The sequence below is a fragment of the Anopheles moucheti genome, chromosome 3, assembly GCF_943734755.1.
Source record: "Anopheles moucheti chromosome 3, idAnoMoucSN_F20_07, whole genome shotgun sequence".
Classification (NCBI taxonomy): Eukaryota; Metazoa; Arthropoda; class Insecta; order Diptera; family Culicidae; genus Anopheles; species Anopheles moucheti.
The window spans coordinates 13,970,434-13,984,704 of NC_069141.1; the positions used below are offsets into that span (position 1 = coordinate 13,970,434).

Sequence of the window (14,271 nt, forward strand, 5' to 3'; positions counted from 1 at the left end):
AACGGAAGCGGTTCTTCGCAACAGAAACAGATGATAAGCATGATCAAAGCGTGACGAAATCTTCGCATTACGCAAAACGAATCCCCCCATCGTCAATTGTCCGCTTGCGCTTGCGTAAACAAACTAAATGTTGATCTTGAAATAGACTTATGTTCTTTTTAAATCTTTGATTATCTCTCGAATCATTAACAGCATTGTCAACGCTTAGTTGCAATATTTAACCACAACAGGCCTTCGATGAGAAGAAACAAAATTTATCAAGCAAAAACATCTAAAAACGAATCTAAACAAACGAATAAGATGCGTCGATAAAGGAACCAAAACAGCGAATGAAGCTCCAGTTTTGCCAGGATGAACCACCATGAATTTTCAAAATTATAATGCTAACAAACGCATAAAATCAAACTGTGAACGTTTCTCTATTATCTTGGGGATATATTGCAGCTGAAAGAGTGTTTATTGTAAACGATAATAATACTTAAACAAATTAGGCAAAAGTTAAATAATAATAATAGTAGTAATAATAATAGTAATATGATACGAGTTATACAATTAAAACTTAGCAATTAAAAAGCTCCATTAGCTCCGGTGGACCGGAGCGAATCGTTTCTGCCTTCCTTACTGTCCCTGTCGATTCGGGCTTTCTTTCCGCTGTATCGTTGTTCACTATTTCGCTTGACGTAAAGGAGTGAGAGAACGGTTCCTCTACAGTTCGTGCACGTACTGCCGACGTGGTTGGCTAAATAAAACTATTACATCCTACTACACATACAATCCTAATCATTCGTAAGGCATTTTGCATAGCTGTCGCATATTGTCGGCAATTGGGTACGCTAGTTCAGCATTGATTGTTTGCATTTTTGGCGCAAACGTGAGTGAAGTGAAAGCTTATCGTAAGGACCGATTCATGTTCTACTGTAAGGTGATTGGTGTGGGCCAAAACAAAACAAACTACACAGATCTACATTACATGCGCGATTCATTCTCATACACTGTGATCCAGCTAAATGATCCAGTCTCCCGCAAGGGATCCTTCAAAACAAATCTGGTACAAAAGCACGCCACATCAATATCAAAGCCCGCGTATCCGCAAACCGAACATTCCAAAGCCTTCTCTATCTTCCGTTTGTTTCTCCCATTGGGCGGAAAAAGTAATCCGTTTTTAGAGCCTACACACGCCGCAAATCAAAACACTCCTTAATTTAATGTATGTTTTAAATAAGAGGAGGTGATCGGTGGCGCTTCGTATTCTGCGTCGAACGTGCTGCTGCCGTGTAAAATTACATTGTCTAATTATTGTATCCAATTGCTTATCACACCAAACTTCGCTCGTGGGTAGTTTTGCTTCGATTTTGCTACCTAATATTGTCATGAGTGCTGTTTGCCCGCTCGGCTTTGCTATTGCATTTACCGCGTAAATGAATTTGGAACTATCGAAACATCGACTATTGCTTTCGCAAGCTCATGAGTTCGTAAGTTCGTGCTCGTTTATCGAATGAAAGACATCCCTAATTGTAGACTATAAAACACCTCGGCAAAATATGTATATTTCGTGCACACACGCCATGTGTGCCTTCGCGTTGTTCGAGCTGATCTAATTTGTCAAAAGGACAAAATGCAATTCGTAGGCGAAAAATATTTGTTTTCTGCCTTTCGCTTTCGTTCACACTACTCTACTTAACGTGGTGACCCTCGTTCGTACTTATTTGGAAGTCATTCCTATTCCTGGCTGACGCGATTCCTCATTGCAATAGCAATGCTTGGCTAACCTGTCACACAATTATCTATATTGTACTGTACTGTATTCCATTCACGATACACCTCTGTTCGAAAACGGAGCTAGCAAAACGATCCAGGTATCTGGTACACGCTAAGCTCATTCTGATATACTGTGTCTCAAATTGGAATATCGAATTTAGAAAGCCACTCAAAAGTAAATTTTTAAAGTACTACACATAAAAGTACCGAACGGGAACTAATGCTAATTAATTGACATATGCATAGAGAGTGCGCGCACGTAGCTAGTTTCGAACCCCGTGCCTTCGAGGTCACTTATTTAATAACATGATTTGCTTTTGCTTAGCGCCATACTGTTTTTGTTTAATCTAGGAAAATTTTACAACAACACAGAATAGAACCAAATATGGACCTACACTTGCCGATGGAAACCAAAAAAAAACACCTTCTACAAAACACAAATAAAACGCAACATTAACGTTTCTACGCGTTTGGTCTCGCATCTCACGCTTACATCATCATCTATACACTGCTCATGAGCGTTGTTCTCGATGGACGGTGAGTGATTATAACACAAAAAAAAAGAATAGTCACATAATAATAATAGAATACGCTAGAAGTACACTAGTACGTGTGGGTAATTAACGTTGACGATTGATGATGCTTTTGTATGTATGGTGATACACAATGAAAATACGGGAAATTAAATTGTGATTTTTGTTGTTTTAAAACAAAACCGTAACGCAACGTAAATTCTTACTGAAGAGCGCAAAAGTTTGGAAGGAGGGAATAAAAACAAGCACAGGGTTGTCTAGATCAGGGTCGACTCACCGACGCCATTCATCCGGCCGGCGTTAAACCGATAATGATCGCCGGCCGTTTGCGGCTGTTGCTGCTGATGCTGCTGCTGCTGCTGCTGATGATGATGGCCGGATCCTAGAACGGAACTATTCTCGATCAACGGCGTCTGCGGGGAATCGAGAGGCCGGGTACCAACAAACGAACTTTCTAGCCAACATCTAAAAGTGAAGAGAAACGCGGTATAGTTGGACGATTCCACACCTGATGGTGCCTCGAATGGGCGTCGACTTTTTATACCTTTGGCTTGGACTAGTCGATCTACTGCGTGAGTGTCGATTTGTTTGGTCATTTACATAATGTACAATCGCTGACGTTACTTCTATGATTGATGATTGAATTTCCGGCGTTACGACGGATTCCTCCTTTTGCGGGTGCTTTCCTCGCTGTTGCTGTTCTTTCAGTTGCTGCTGTTCCTTCTGTTTGTTCGTGCCTTGCTGTTGCAGCAGAGATGATGCAAGTCTAAAAATATATAACGTTATTGTCATTTTCTGATTGGCTACATTCGGCTGGAAAGGTGTAGGAACTGTGATACATACCGTTCCGCTGGTGTTCGTGGTTGGGACAGCTTCTCCTGACTTCTCCAGCCAAGGTACGGCTGGCGGAAGGAGTTCCTAATCGTACTACTGCTACTATTGGCACCGGTTCCGGCCGTAGTGGAAGCAGTCGAGTAGCCGGATATAACGCTCGCGTTCAGCCCGCCCCGGGTGAATGAGCCCCGCGTCGATACGCTCGGTGACGTTTGGTTCGAGTTCAGGTGGGACGTGGACCATCGGGAGAACCCGGTCTGACCGTGGTGGCTGTGTGCGGAGGGACTCAGCATCACTGGACTACGGTCCGACCGGTGCGATCCGAGCGAGCTGAGCGAAGTGGTCTTCGAGCTCAGCCCGGTCCATCGTCCGACGTCGCTGTTCCGCTTGCGCAGTATGCCACCGGCAGCAGCGGTGGCACCCGCCACCGGTGCGGTCGTGTTCGCCGGTCCATCCTTGCCGGAATATTGCTTGTACCAGTCGGGAATATTCAGCCGCTGCAGTGATGCCTGCACGCGAAGCTGATGTTCGCTTAGATTGGTGCCTGTTTCGTGTGACTTCTGGAGCTCATTTTCCGGGGGCTAGAAATAAAGTGAAGTAACACCAAACAAAAAAAAAACAAGGTTAGGTTGAGTTTTTCTATAGCGATAATGAAAAGATTCGTTTGATGTGTGAACGATGAATGACATCTTCAATGACCTCAAAAATATCAGCCCTTTGGAAACATTTCAGCTTTATGCCTTAAGCGAGTGGAGCAATTTCTTGGAGAACTTCTTTGTGCAATTCCCTCCACGAATAGGACACCACCAGCGAGCCGATCTAATAGACCATGAAAATCGCTTCATGAAAGTCAATTGATTGAAACGAATCATGCACTCAAGTGGATGGGATCACCGAGAAAGACGATCCGTGGCCATCTGGTGCCGCAATCTTATCCCACTTTAGACCCGCATCATTAACTACAACAATCAAGCAGATTTGCTTGTCAATTATCATAGAACCCATATCACATTTCCTTCTTTACTGCGATGGATAAATTGAGCCCCAACACTTAAAAGTTCTCACCTCGAAAAGAAATCATTCCAAGCAATAAGTCTCTGCGAAATAGCCAAATAAAGAAAACAAAACAGACACCGTGTTTGCTTGGTATGAAATCTTTTTATTGGTAAGAACTACAGATAAGCGTATAGTTATTTACAATATTTACAACTCTTATCGTTCCGTACTTCCACACAAAACTCCCTTTAAATAAGCCTACTCTTGAACAAATGCCACCATCTTCGCTGGCTCTTCAGGCGGGGTAAAGGTAACGCTCCCACTACTGTTCGCACTGTACTGACGCACTTCCGCAGGAATGGCAACACACGATCCCGATCCCAGTACATCCCACAATCAACCGTATAGAAGGATGAGGCCAACTTTGGCTTACAATTTACCTCAAACACCATTCGCACTACGAAATGAAACTCGTCGCTGTTGTTCACCTTACGCTGACGTACGTTCGTCTGCGTATCCGCTACGTCGATCACAAACTCGATGGCGATTTTCAGCATCCGCCCGGTAGTCTCACACACGGCGATCACGTCCAGCTCTACACAGTTCTCACCCAGCGCACTTGTAGTCATGCCATCGATCCGATAACTTCCAGCGGCAATCGCATCGACAAAGGTGTCGCCGATCGTGTCCGATATTAGGCCACCGTTCATGCGCGTCTCCAGCAACACCTGATCGCCCTTGGAGATGTTCGTCTGGATCAGGGCCAGCACCGTGTGGATAAGGCTGAGGTGCGAACGGTTGAAGATGGTATCGAGTAGGTAGAGCCGATTCCGATCAGCCGTACTCATCCGCACGAAGTGGTCCGTTTCGATCAGATTGTGCATCTGCAGCCGGTAGGTTTCGTGCCGCAATCGGTAATGCATCTCTAGTGCGGATTCTTCCTTCGGAGCAACTACCATTCTCGGTGGCACATCAGTATCACTCACGGCACGATGTTGCAGATGATCTTGCTGGTGGTCGTTTTTGTCGTCTACTTGGAGTCGGTTCACCGGCTGTTGTTCCACACTAACCGTTTTCACTACACGTTCCGAACTTTGGGAGTCTTCGGCGATCGGCGTATTGTTGAGTTTACTGGATGGCGCCTCATCAAACGCATGCTGTCCGAGTACCGATCGGACGTGGTTTTCCTCGATTTTCTCTATTTCTTCGATCGCTTCCCGGACGTGCTGGTTGAAGTCGGGAAGCGTCCCATTCTCCGACCGCTCCCGGGTGCGGTACTGCAGGAAGAGATCGTTTATATTGCGCACGTAACATTTATCGCGCTCCGACACCGAACCTCCGCCGTTGCTGTTCAGATTGTGCCGATTCGCGCACTGTTTCGTGACGGTGTGCTGCACCTTCGGAGCAGCGTTCACAATCTTCACCGTCGTCGGAACCGGCCGGCTCACCCGTCGACATTCAGCTGCTGCCAGCGACTGCGTATCCGGCAGCTGCGTACCGGTTTCCGCGGCATTCGATCGAGGCTGCATTTTCTTCCCGACATTCTGTGCCTTTTCACCGTTGACCAACTTTTTCGGCTGCTGCCCGATGCGATTGTGCTGCATAATTGGCACTTTCTTCTCACCGGTCGGGGCTGACCTCGCGGAGTATGATTTACTGTTGTTGCGGAGCGACGATGCCGGGCGGATGCTGTCGTTTTCACCTTCGAACATCTTCAGCAGCTGTTCGTTCAATCGCCCAACTTGTCTGTTTGATGCGCGACCTGATTGAGGTACGTACCGGTGCTCCACATTGGTGTCCCACTCTCGTAGCGCCAGTTTCTTCTTCTCCGGCAGTTGGTGGCGTTTCTCCTTTACTTGCCCATCCGGTTTCACTCCCGTTCGTCGCCGGTGGGAAATTTCCTCCCCCGATTCTTCGTCCGATCGATCTTCGTCGATGGTGACGTCTTGATCGAAATATTGAAAAATGTTGAGGAAACTCTTGCGTGTCACGATCGGTGACGGTTCCACATAAATGCGAGTGTTGTGAGGAGCGTCCGGTGGTAGCAACGACTCTTCCGACGTATTGGGACAGGTGCTGGACATAGGCGTACCACCGTAGCTACTGATTTGCTCGACTTGGGCGTACCGCGACAACGACTGATAGATGCTGTAGTCGTCCTCCTCGTCGTCAGATTGCGGACGCTCCTCCACCGTGTGGTCCAATTGCTTCGATCGAAAGTGCGCATTATACGTTTCCTCCAGCGAATTCACGAACATGTCGAAATCGTGCGTACTGAACGAGTTGGTGTCGATGAAGTAGCTCGAGCTTTCGTCCATCATTCCGTCAAACTGATTTCCCAGCATACTCGCGCCGCGATAGTTGCGGGAGGCCATGCCTACTGATGCCATTTTGACGTACACTCGGTATATCACAAGTACCGCAACCACGACATGCACTACACACACTTGCACCTCAATCAAAATGAAAATTTTTAAAATTATCAAACTAATCACACTGTCAGGGGCTTTCACCACCACGCGGGCGGTTCTTTTGACTTTTCACACGCACGGCTGATGATGTTCTCTTCTATACGTTGCGCTTTACGCGATAGTTCACGAGGCGCAGCGTTAATTATTTCCAATTATGGTTCGTTTCGGCGAAAGTGGTTTCGCGTGTTGGAAAGTTCACTAATTCGTAAATAACTCAACTGATTGTCTTTACGCACGTGTGCAGCAGCAACCTGCATGTTTGACTAGTGGAAGCTATCTGACACGATCATCATCGCGTCAGCTACGAGGAAAGAATAGAATAACTTCAATATTCGTAAGAGTACCCCGGTAAAAGTGCAGGTAAAAAGTACCGGCCACGTACGAGGGATTAATATTTCCCTTAAAAGAAGTTTTAGAGTACAGGTAATCAGTAATTCGCTCATCCACATTACCTAACCTTACAGAGCGAATAGGAGGTGGAGAAGTGTGGAAACGAGATTTTTTTTAAACAGGTAATACTGTATGCAAAAGTTACCTGTGCCATACGAAACGTATCGTTCGGCAGGGTAATTAACAGATGGAAATGTTGGAATATTTGCCCTCCCATCAACTAATGCTACTGAAGGATGGTATTTGGCAGCAACAATTTCTTTAGCAATATTATTATTATTTGAACCTTTTTTTGACTATAAATATAAAACTTAGCAAAACAAATGAATACAATAAGCACTCTGTCGTTACATAGCTTGATTAGTTAACGCCTACATGTAGGCAATATCATTAACAAATTAGAGAATTATTCCAACAAGATCATGATAAACAGAGACATACAGCCTGGCCGTTCTGACATTAATAATAAGAAATATGATAAACATATTTAAGCAAGACATGAGAAGGAAAAGTGATGAAAATTACAACCTGCTCAAGAAGGAATAACTCTAAAAAGGTTTGTAAAATAATAAACACTCCATAAAAGATAAATATTACAACAGGATGCCCTACATATCGATCTCTTATGAAGAATGCGGAGAACTTGTGCGTTTTTCCTGAGATGCGTCGTTTCCCTACCACGAGCGTTCACAATAAACTAAAATAACATTTTCTAGGACTCCAGTAGGAAAATCTAGGACAAACTCGTTGTCAGTAGAAGTCCGCTTGTCTATCGGATCGATATCCTCCGACATGCACTGCCCCCTATACGTATCATCCGTTGTGTGTATTCGTCAAGAACGCTGCTGTATTCCAGGCACAGTTGAGTTTGTTTAAAAAAATATATATATCCTGCATTGCCTAATGCACCATTCATCCGTGATGCTACATTAAACTGTCCACGAGAAGTAGTTGCAATATATTCTCGCCCGAAGTCAACGCAGACGTTCGTGCGCCAACCACAGTAGACATTCTGTCGCAATTCCCCGTCCCCCGGTTAAGGCCGAGGAGTAAAAAAAGAAAGAAGCGAGGAAATACATCGTGTTTCACTACACGCAATGGTTTCGCTCTGTTTTCACGGTCCAAGGATGGGGATCCGAGGCTCGTGTGCCCTCCTGCCTTTCTCGGCAGCCGGGTCCGGGGTCCAAAACGGACAAATTGTTCACCTTCACCCGCCTGCGAATCGGAATAAACGTGTTAGCAAAGGCTTTTTCCGGTCCACCCGAGTGGGAGTGTAAGTGAAATTGTGTTATTCTTGATTATCGCAATCTCACAGCACCGTGTCCAATTTGCGTGTGACACTGGCTGCGCCTTAGGACAGCGAACGTACCGTGTATTAAAATTACCCACCACGCAGGGTTGACGGGGACGCATTTAACGTGCGCAATCGTTTAAATGTCAACCTGGGCAGTAAACGCTCCTGCTCTAATTGAAATGTGGTGCTAAGGGCAAAGCAGTTTTCATCAAACTCGCTTCACTCGCAAGAAGAAGAGATGCACGACACACCGCCTTGCTCACAACCGACTTCGGTGGGCATCCTTTTTCGCAGCTGAAAAACACATGTGTGCCCATTCTGTGCCGCTTTTGTTTCTACGACAATGGTTTTCCTCATTAAGTCTGACACATTTTCCCCTTTTGTTTACAGGCCACCAAAAACCATCCAGTTTTGGGACACACAAACACACACATTACATTGACAGCGAGCATCATCATGGGCTGTGGCATGGCTTTTACACTGCTCGCCAGTACACACCCGTACGGATTTGTTACCCTGCTGGTTGATCTTCTGTTTGCCTGCGTTTTTTTTCTTCTGTTATTGCAAACGCCACAAAAATGGGCCACCACCAAGTCGGTGAGCCTATTCTGTTGTGTGCCAACCCATGCACGGGCCGACTCGCAGCACAGGACGATTACAATTTCCCGGGGTAATGGTACTTGTTTCCGTTTTTATGTACCCCGGCCGTACATTTGTCCATTTCTGGATTTTCACCGTACAATGGGTAAACCCGTGGGAAGGATTCGTTTACCCTCCCCATGGAGTTAAACGCTTACGTCACTAACACAACGATTCCAGTGGGAGAGTCCTGTCTGTTCCATCTTATTCGTCCTTTGAGAGCCATTCTGGTACCTTTTTATGGCGACAAGTACAATGTAAAGACAGTGCAGAGGAGAGTACAGGTAGTTGGTAGTTTTTGCTAGGCACGCATTACAAGCAAAAGACGTTAATAGTTTTGATTATTCCAATTAAAAGTTTCGACGCGCAACGTCTTCGCACAATATCTTTACGACAGTTTAGTGACTTTGATGATTTGATTTTAACGCAGTGCTATAAAAAGTTGTTGCAAACAAAACGATAATGAAACATTTCCTAATAAACCATCTTGACATAGCTTAATGTCTATAACTCGTCTAGATGTTACCGCACATTATATTGGGGGACCCAAACAGTCCCCAACAGTCCCCGGTGAGCCGGTGCATTCATCGTTCGGTTGATCAATAACGAATTCTTGGTCGCTTTCTCCAAAGCGGGATACTCACCTAAAAAGAAAATGAAAACAAAAACATATTAGAATTTGGTACCGCAAACACGAATGATTCAGCCTTCCATCATGTAGCATAAATTATTTACAAAACCATGATAGCGCGGGTACACCAGCACCCCAAAGAAATACCAAGAATTCCATTTCATTACCGGCGGTTGTTGTGTGTCGCTTTAAAAAAAAAAATACTAACATAACCGGGAGTCGCAACGTTGTAAACAGTCTGGCGTCATGCTTCCGCCCATGCTTTTTATTCCGATTGCCTCAAAGGGTTCTTCTTTGCCTGTTCTTCACTGCCCAGGGACCACCCCAAAGGGAGCGCGGTCGGTTCGTACGCATTCGTACAAACTACATGCAACAGTAGCACGCGTTCAAAGCACAAAATATTATGCAAGGCGCATGTTGGTTCTTGGTTTTTGTGTAAAATGACTTCTCTCTTAACTCCTAAACCCTGTGCTGGGTATCCTCCGACATTTCTTAGGCGCATTTAAATGCGGGCTTGCACGGGAAACAGTAACATAACTCCACCAAGTCTGCAAAATAGCGTGGTGCTGGATGTTTGCGTGTAATATTTATTACACTAACCACCTTTTAACTATTCAAAAGAGACTTTGGGCGTGTAGTGTGAACATCCGATCAAACGAGACACGGTCATCGCGGATTGTGTAATGTTAAAACTGCATCGTGCATCATGACCATAAGGAAAAAAAGGCGCGTGCTTTCACTTCGTCATAGCTTTTAATAGAGTGTTCCAAACAAAACATCGCAATGTCTAAATACGACCACCATCAATGAACCTAAAAATATAGTAAAATCGCCTCTTTAAAATAAGTCCAACCTGCAAACACTAAATCATCTGATCAGAGTATATAATCGGTCTCTTCCAAACCCCAAAAAAAAAAACCTGAGGCGTGCTTGTGTGTTGTTGAGGAGTTTTTTTCTCCACAGTGCCTACCAAACATCGTGTAACATATCAAGAAGGTCTCCCCCCCCATTGCTGTCAATTTTTCCCCAGCGTGTTGGGTCAGTCGTTTTGGGTGGGAAGATTTATTAATTACACGCTACATTTCCTGGCTTGTGCATCAACGACCGATGACGTACCCAGGCACACGCAAAACCTAGCGTAAAGTGAAAATGAAGAAGCCACTGCCACCACCACCATCGATCTTCCTTATTTACGCCCGTGGTTTGTGGAAAAGACGATGAGGAGAAAGATTTGATTACATAAAACGATCTATAATGTAGTTTTTTTTTCTTTCGTCTCTCTAAAAAAAAGAAAAACGCGCATTTTTTCCGCTACAAAGGCATGTTGCAGGGGAGCTACAGCACCAGTACGTCACATACCACATGCGACATGGGAATTGAGAAGGCAAATGCTCACCCGGGCTTGGGACGCTTGGGGCAAACACACAGTCCATTGAGTTATTAACGCAAACATAACCTTAAACCTATTTTGTATTGTTTTGGTTTGGGATCAACCATCAGTCAGCCGGGCTAGCAATTAAAAATCACAAACGATGAGTTCTCCTGGTCAGTGGAAGACTCTCTGCCACAGCGAGATATCTCGCAAAAACACGTGATTATTTTTTCCCTTATTGTGCTGTTTGCGCTCTACTGACTTCATCGTTTGCATTACATAACGAGCAGAAGAAAATTCCGTTGCTCGGATGGTGCATCGTTACGGTGCAACACGGTGCAAGTCAAAGGGACACCATATCTCCACAACGAGGCCAAAGATTACTGTTTTGTTTGTTTACATCAGCTACATACACAATCAACCCGGAGGAGGATGTCCAGAGATCGTAACTCAAACAGAACAACCCAAAAAAAAAAAAGCGTGGAATAAAAGAAGACTCTACACCTTCCCCCGGCTTGTCCTTCATACCGGCAGGACCTTTCCTTCAGGATCTCTACTAGCGCTTTTGTGTGAAGCTTCATCAATAGCGCATAATAGACCGTGAGCAAGCAGTACACAACAGATTGTTCCCTTCCAAAAATAGCACACTACCTCTTTAAAGCTCGAACTAATCATCCTTTCCGTTCCGTGGGTCGTCCCTTGCTGCGTATCCTGCTAGCACGCAGTGTTGTGTAAAAGCTACTACTACTCCGTCGTGTTGCCTTCCACGTCACGTGTTGACAGCTGAGCGTATACTACCACCCTTACTCCCCCGACCACCACCACCACCACACGGGGTGAGTCGGTGTCCGACGAGAAGGATCACACTGTGCTGGTATCCTTTTTTGGCTCACACTCTCACACACACACACACGCCCACTCACGCACACATCAATGTACGGTGTGTTATCAGCACACAACACCGCAGTGGCAGCTGTCAGACAAGGAGCCTCGATGACGTTTCACATCGACGATGAAGGGCATCGTCTGCATACTTCCGGTGGGGAGGGACAGGCCAAAAGCTGTTCGAGAAGTGCGGACGATAAGCACTACCGCTCCTATGCAGCTCCTGCTTCTAATCACTGGTACGGTGTTGGCTTCCGATTGATGAGTCTGACGAGATGTTGAAAAGCGTTTGCTTTAGTGAGCTCACTGCTGGTCCTGATAAACATCACACTGAGGATGTGTTCCCTACGACCAACTGCTGTGCTGAGTATCCACCATGCTGAAGGATAGTATGTCCTTGCTTTCTATCCTCGGCACACACGGTGTCTCACGTGAGCTTTATGCTTTCGGAGCACTTTTCGTCTAGTAGAGGCTAGTGCCCTACTAGTATCTTAACCAGACTATATACCGCTTGCTCCCACGCACAGACACACACACACGCACAGACTGAAATGTGGAACGAAGAGTAGTGGAAGAAGAAGAGAAGAAGAAGTGCGAAAAATAGGAGAAAAAAAACAGAACGAACGAATCTTTGGAACTTGGGAAGCAACAAGAACGAAAAAAAAACCAAGTCACGAATGATGTGAATGAGGCAGTGGTGTTAAGTTAAAACGCCCCAACCCCCATAAGGAACGGGCAACGCATTCGCTCTACTGCAAAACGGCAATACACAATCGAACAAACGAGAAATCTTAGTGACAAACTGTACATGGCACTGGGAAAGGGAAGGAGCAACAACAACGGAAACAATCACGCACACACGATAACATGAACGAGAACAGTGAGGAAAAGTGACCGAAAGTCCTTGAAGGATCGTTGTCTATATAGCTAGTGTAGCGAGGGGAAAGGGGGACATCAATAAAACATCGCCCAGGAAAGGTCAGGCGCCACTGATGGATCAGGGATTTTTGTTGTTTTTTTGTTTTTGCTTTTCCGTTCGACCAACGCAACATAAAATTAAGGGATGCAATACAGTGCAGAGGTTAATGGTAGAAACAGTGCAAGAAAGCAGTAGTAATAGTAGTGGCAGTAGCGCGGTATCTCCTATTAATATTCCTCTCGGTTAAGATTTTGGGGCAGACTCTAGCGACGGAAATTCGAGGAGCTTCTTCACTGCTGCTGCTGCTGCTGTCGCTACTCCTGTTCGCGGTTAGCACTAGCACTGCCGACGGGGCTCGTTCACATATCCTGCGAATAGATCCGAATATCGACGGGGGCATGTCAACTTTCGCCATTGCACAATCGCCGATGCTTCCGCTCATCTATCGAATAACTCGCCTAATTTCACGCAAAGTTTACACATTTTCCACGTAACACGTAAACGCAGCCTCGTTTGCAGAACTGCAGCACAGAAAGCCACGGGGCCAGTAGTCACGGGCACCCTCAGCGACAGCGACGGACGAACCAAGACGGCCACTCTGTGTGTGAGCAGGCCCTCCACGCACGGACGAGGACTCGTGACGTTTGAATGACCTCGAGGAAAAAAGTGAGTAGTGGAAAAGCTCGTGCGAAATGAGGGAAAACACCACGCGGAAAAACAAGAAAATTCTTCACCAGAGTGCGAGAGAGGGATATTGAGCGAGTGAGATTTGCTATCCTTGCGTTGCCGCGTTTGCCGGCGCTAGAGTATCCAGCGATGGATATTCTGCCACAGTGGAGCTCCTACGCTTTTCGACTCCCGCGCTCTCTGGGAATGCTTTATTTTGGGGAGGTTTGGGAAATTCGACATTGGCACGTGAGAGCCGTACCGTTCCTCTCACTTGAACGCTTTCCGGTGTGAATCCTCGTGCGTTTGACATTGGATTCTCGCTCTCGTGGGCAGTGCTGTGAGCGAGGGAGTGTGTGTAGATAGTATTTGGCAGCTGTCTCGTTACCGAGTCACTGCTCCAATAATAGTTTCTGTGCTGGAGCCTTGCGTGATCGCGCATGTGTGCGTGCAGTCTCGACGGGGGGTGTGTACGCTTGACGCCAACAACAAAGAAATTGCTATTTTTCCAACAACAGTAAAGGTCCTCACGCACTGACACGTCATAACGGATGTAAACAGCGGGTGTTCCAAAGGACATAGACGTCAGGACGAGCTTTCAAAGGAGCTTTACCGTGGGAAAGCTTTCAATGGCTTGTTGTGTCTAGAGAAATATTATAATTAATGCGTTGTAAAGGGAGTATTATTAGAAGAACTCATTTTCCGATAAGACAGAAAAATTGTAATAAAATTATTTAAATCAAAAATATTGTGCCTAAGCGAATTTCGTGAGAAACTTTTCCCAGCTGTAGATGGCACCACAGACTATCGAGCCTTGAGTGTGTCCTGTCCTGAAGTGTCAGACATCCTCGAATGACCTACGCTGTGTATCCATTTATTTCGC

At 45.6% G+C, this 14,271-nt stretch overlaps 1 protein-coding gene across 3 annotated transcripts in view; it reads right to left on the reverse strand.

Moving 5' to 3' along the window:
• LOC128305602 (uncharacterized) overlaps positions 1–14,271 on the reverse strand; it is a 62,876-nt gene that overhangs the window by 4,941 nt on the left and 43,664 nt on the right. For all 3 annotated transcript variants that reach the window (XM_053043131.1, XM_053043133.1, XM_053043132.1), the window contains exons 5-7: positions 3,135–3,706; positions 2,836–3,057; positions 2,569–2,756 (exon numbers count right to left, since the gene is read on the reverse strand). In XM_053043131.1, the coding sequence (XP_052899091.1) occupies positions 2,569–2,756; positions 2,836–3,057; positions 3,135–3,706 (982 nt within the window). The remainder of the gene's footprint in view (positions 1–2,568; positions 2,757–2,835; positions 3,058–3,134; positions 3,707–14,271) is intronic.